This window comes from Bison bison, unplaced genomic scaffold, assembly GCF_000754665.1.
Source record: "Bison bison bison isolate TAMUID 2011002044 unplaced genomic scaffold, Bison_UMD1.0 scf7180017864048, whole genome shotgun sequence".
Taxonomy (NCBI): Eukaryota; Metazoa; Chordata; class Mammalia; order Artiodactyla; family Bovidae; genus Bison; species Bison bison.
This window is the reverse complement of record NW_011494620.1, coordinates 4,551,397-4,556,111: the sequence shown is the minus strand read 5'-3', so window position 1 is coordinate 4,556,111 and position 4,715 is coordinate 4,551,397. Positions and strand designations below refer to the sequence as shown.

Sequence of the window (4,715 nt, the reverse complement as noted above, 5' to 3'; positions counted from 1 at the left end):
CTCAGGGCAGAAAAGACAAGTGTCAGAGCTTCCCCGCCCACCCGGAGTTCGCCTTCTACGACAATACGTCCTTCGGCCTCACCGAGGCAGAGCAGCGGATGCTGGATCTCCCGGGATACTTTGGGTCAAATGAAGAGGATGAAACCACAAGTACGCTGAGTGTGGAGAAGCTGGTTATCTAGCCTGACATCACCCCCGAGACTTCCCACAGCGGGGTCCTGGGCCCAGATCCAGGGATCGGCTGCTTACAGTGTTCTGTGGACTCTTCAGTACAGCAGGGCAGGATGTGGGCGAGGTGGTAACTCACAAGTGTGCACGTGTGTTTCAGTTCATAAGAAGTTATTTATCTCAAACGTTTCCCCTTCCTTAGCCTGTTTCTGTCAGCTTATCACTACTAACTATGATAATAAAATTTAAACAAGAGCAAAACAGGGCTTGGTCTCTCATGTGAGTATCAAAAATGACAAGATACAGCATGTGAGTGTGAAATGGTATGAACACTTCATTGGCAGCTTCCAACTGGAAACACATCTGAGTGTTTCAATGTAAAAAGTGCTGGAACAAAGTAAGCTCACCAACACAACTGTGAATTGTAATTTATTAAGTTATAGATAATTCAGAATTTGATTCCTGCACAGGCGGAATTAAATAGGTTTCATATTTGGCTGATTGTCAATGATGGCTATATCTAGGCTACCTAGAAATAATGATACCATAGATATTCCAGAATAGTTTTCAGGCGAGAATTGGGTGATGTCTGAGCCTCCCTGGTGGCTCAGACGGTAAAGAATCTGCCTGCAATTCAGGAAACCTGGGTTCAATCCCTGCATTGGGAAGATCCCCTGGAGAAGGAAATGACTACCCACTCCAGTATTCTTGCCTGGAGAATCCCATGGACAGAGGAGCCTGGCAGGCTACAGTCCATAGGGTTGCAGAGTTTGACACAACCAAGCAACTTAGCACACATACTGTCACTCAGTCACGTCTGACTCTTTGTCACCCCATAGACTGTAGCCGCCAGGCTCCTCTGTCCATAGAAATTAGCAGGCAAAAAGGCTGGAGTGGGTTGCCTTTTCCTACTCCAGGGGATCTTCCCAACCCAGGGATCGAACCCATGTCTCTTGTGTCTCTTGCACTGGCAGACAGGTTCTTTACCACTAATGCCACCTGGAAAGATACTCAGTTTTTATAGGGGTGGGTCGTTTCATAAGCTAAGAAGTGGAAGGAGTTTTCCAGCTATTTTGGGAAAGAGGCGGGGATTTCCAGAAATTGGGCCACCACGCACATTTTGATCTTTATGATCAGCCTTGGAACTGTCATGCCTGTGAGTGTTGTCATTAGCATGCTCATGTGTTACAGTGAGCATACACTGAGGCTCAAAGTCTAGTGGAACTGGACTCATCTGCCATCTTGGACCTATTTGGTTCTAATCAGTTTGTGTCCAGTCCTCGGAGTATGTCATTCTTTTAAATGTTGTGCTTTGCCCCCTTCCCGGCTGTTTGAGAAGAACCTAGAGGTTGGGCTCCGTCACTGGACTGTCATCAGGTGCCATGTGGACACTGCAATCTGGTGTACTTCCTCTCAGACCTTGAACTTGATGCCTTATCTGCATACACTTGAGTAATTGCACTTTCTTCTTTGTTCATCTTGACCTTTGTTGGCTGCCGCACCTACCCTGCCTTTTAGACTCTGTTTTCCTTCTTCCTTTTAGAGTTTATCAGGCTGTCAGCCTGCTGGCGAGGTTTCAGGGACCACTGGAGAGAGTGCAATTAGACAGGGAAAAGTAAAAATCACAAATGCAATTACTGTACCTTAAAAAGTTTATTTTGTCGCAGTACCACTTCATTTGTTCCATTATTAATGAAAACCAAAATATATTTCCTTTTGGAAATGCTTTAATAATAGCTATCTACTTTTCAGGAACAGGAGAAATTGATTATTCAATGGTGTCTGACAACTGATGGGAAGAAGAGGAAATCAGACTTCTTAATCTCCCTTTTCTTTGTTTGTCCTACTGGAAAGCTCTGTTCTCTGTCCGAGTTCACAGGATTATGTGCCAGCCTTTAACAGAGGGTGTGCTTGCTTGTTCTGGACTTCACGATGGATTTCCAAAAAATTGTTTTCATCTGAATGAGATAAAAACAGCTATGGGGAAGGTGAAAATTAGAGGAAAACACTGTGAATGGAAAGATTTTCTGTTAACTTATGTCTTTCCCCTGTATATCACGCATCTAAATTAATGTCACAGTGAATTAATAACCACATGTAATATGTTCACCAACCACCTAGCCCAGTTTTCTGTGGGTCAGTCTCTACATTTCAGAATTAAGCTAATTTGGCCTCTGTCTCTGAGAAAGAGAAAAGTGGATGTTTCAGCACTGTCTTTGATGGAGAAGTGTTTAACTTCCTTAGAAATAATCTCCTATTCCTCACCACAATGTTCCTAGGTCCTAGCCCCGGTGGCTGCCATAGAGTAGAAGCTCCATAAAGATTTGTTGAATAAATGACAGCTATTCAAAAGCCCTCAAACTATATTTGTGGTTGAATTGGGACAATTCTTATGACACTTTAAATCTTAAACCATTACGAATGGGATGGGTTCCTGTGAGATACTGTGGGGTTTTTAATTTCTGGAAGCATTCCAAAATGAAGAAATCCTTAACTTTTCAGGATAATGCTTTGGCAAAAGATGAAGGCATCTGTAGAGCCTTTTGCAGTGTCTGTGCAAGTAAGTAAGTATTGAGTGTATAGGAGAGAGTGGCTTCCACATGGACAGGGTGCCCTGTCTTCCTAGCAAGTCTTCTTTTCACCCCACTGCCTGGAGTCCGCACCATCTCATTTGGTCAATTGCTGCCCAGATGTGACTTCTAAAGTGGATTTATTTCATAGACCTGAGAGCACTCAGTGTGCCAAGCCCTTGCCACTACCGCCCAAACGATGACTAGGTTTCCTCCCAATTTTCTCTCCTCGAGGTCTGTTCCACTCCAGACTGACCCACAAAATATCAAACTGCTGTTTTACTACTTTTATGATTTTTTTTCATTTTACTCTAGATACATAACTTGTAAAAATTGTACAATTTTTAGTCCGGGAAGTTTATGAGTCATTTTTATACACAGATGACAGTGTATTTTAAACATATTGTATTATGTAAGGGCTTGTTTCTCCAGGTCATACCAGCTGAGTCATGATTTGTACAAAAAGAAGTATTTGGCACAATCAAAAGCACACAGGTTTAATTCTGGCCCTTCCCTTTCTAGCTGTGTGATCTTAGGTAAGTCACTTAATCACACGAACCTCTTTTTTTTCCCAGTGTAAAATGGAAATGTTCATCCCTGGTTCAAGATGGGGACTTGAGTATATATATTTATTTCCTCGCCCTCCTAGGATTCGAATATAAAACATACAATACCAAAAGCAGTTGAGAGAATAAGAGATGAAGTGATTTACATGGATTTCTAGAGGACAAAGTACATGGAAGAACATGGAATGGAAGAAGCTTTAGCCCAGGATATGTTTAGAGGGTCTTGCAGAACATGGGGGCCCTGCCTCTGTGCTAGCCCCTCACTGAGGTTGGGGACTCAGAAAAGTCACTGGAGTGAAGAGAAGACAGAAGAATAGTGAAGATCTCTATATGAAACGGTCATCCTCCATTCCTACTCTTCAGCGCTGGTGCCAAGAACTCCCAGCAACTGGATGTTCAACCACAGACCAAACCAAAACCAACCAACCAACCAATGACCAGAGGGGACTTTTATAAAGACAGCGAAGCCTGTTTCCAAGGAAACTTGAACAGCAGTAGTTGTCGTTGGTAACCTGGCACAAAGCCATCTCATTCCAGCACTTGAGAAGTCTCAGCACTCAGATCTCGGACTATTCACCCTCAACTGAAGCCTGCCGCTCAGCACGTCCTGCGCATGCACTGTGTCCTTTCTCCCTCTCTCAGTCATAAGAAGAGCCTGACAACTGGATTCATGAAACATTTGAGAACAGTATGACAAAAGTAAAAAGAGAAAAACGGACCCCAGAAGAAATGTATAATTCAGGGAATATGAGAAAAATCAAATAAAAACCCTACAAAATGAATTACTTATCACTAAAGTACAGTAGTATTGCGAGAGGGCATCAGAGGGCAGACACACAGAAACCATAATCACAGAAAACTAGTCAATCTAATCGCACGGACCACAGCCTTGTCTAACTCAGTGAAACTAAGCCATGTCGTGTGGGGCCACCCAAGACGGGAGGGTCATGGTGGAGAGGTCTGACAGAATGTGGTCCACTGGAGAAGGGAATGGCAAACCACTTCAGAACTCTTGCCTTGAGAACCCCATGAACAGTATGAAAAGGCAAAATGATAGGATACTGAAAGAGAAACTCCCCAGGTCGGTAGGTGCCCAATATGCTACTGGAGATCAGTGGAGAAATAACTCCAGAAAGAGTGAAGGGATGGAGCCAAAGCAAAAACAATACCCAGTTGTGGATGTGACTGGTGATAGAAGCAAGGGCTGATGCTGTAAAGAGCAATATTGCATAGGAATCTGGAATGTTAGGTCCATGAATCAAGGCAAATTGGAAGTCGTCAAACAAGAGATGGCAAGAGTGAATGTCGACATTCTAGGAATCAGTGAACTAAAATGTACTGGAATGGGTGAATTTAACTCAGATCACCATTATATCTACTACTGTGGGCAGGAATCCCTCAGAAGAAATGG

The 4,715-nt window shown here is 43.3% G+C and overlaps 1 protein-coding gene across 1 annotated transcript in view; it reads left to right on the top strand.

Moving 5' to 3' along the window:
• THSD1 (thrombospondin, type I, domain containing 1) overlaps positions 1-593 on the top strand; it is a 28,273-nt gene extending 27,680 nt beyond the window's left edge. The window contains exon 9 of the mRNA XM_010835732.1: positions 3-593. Coding sequence (XP_010834034.1) covers positions 3-182 — 180 coding nt within the window. The 3' untranslated portion in view covers positions 183-593. The remainder of the gene's footprint in view (positions 1-2) is intronic.
• Positions 594-4,715: the final 4,122 nt, after the last annotated feature.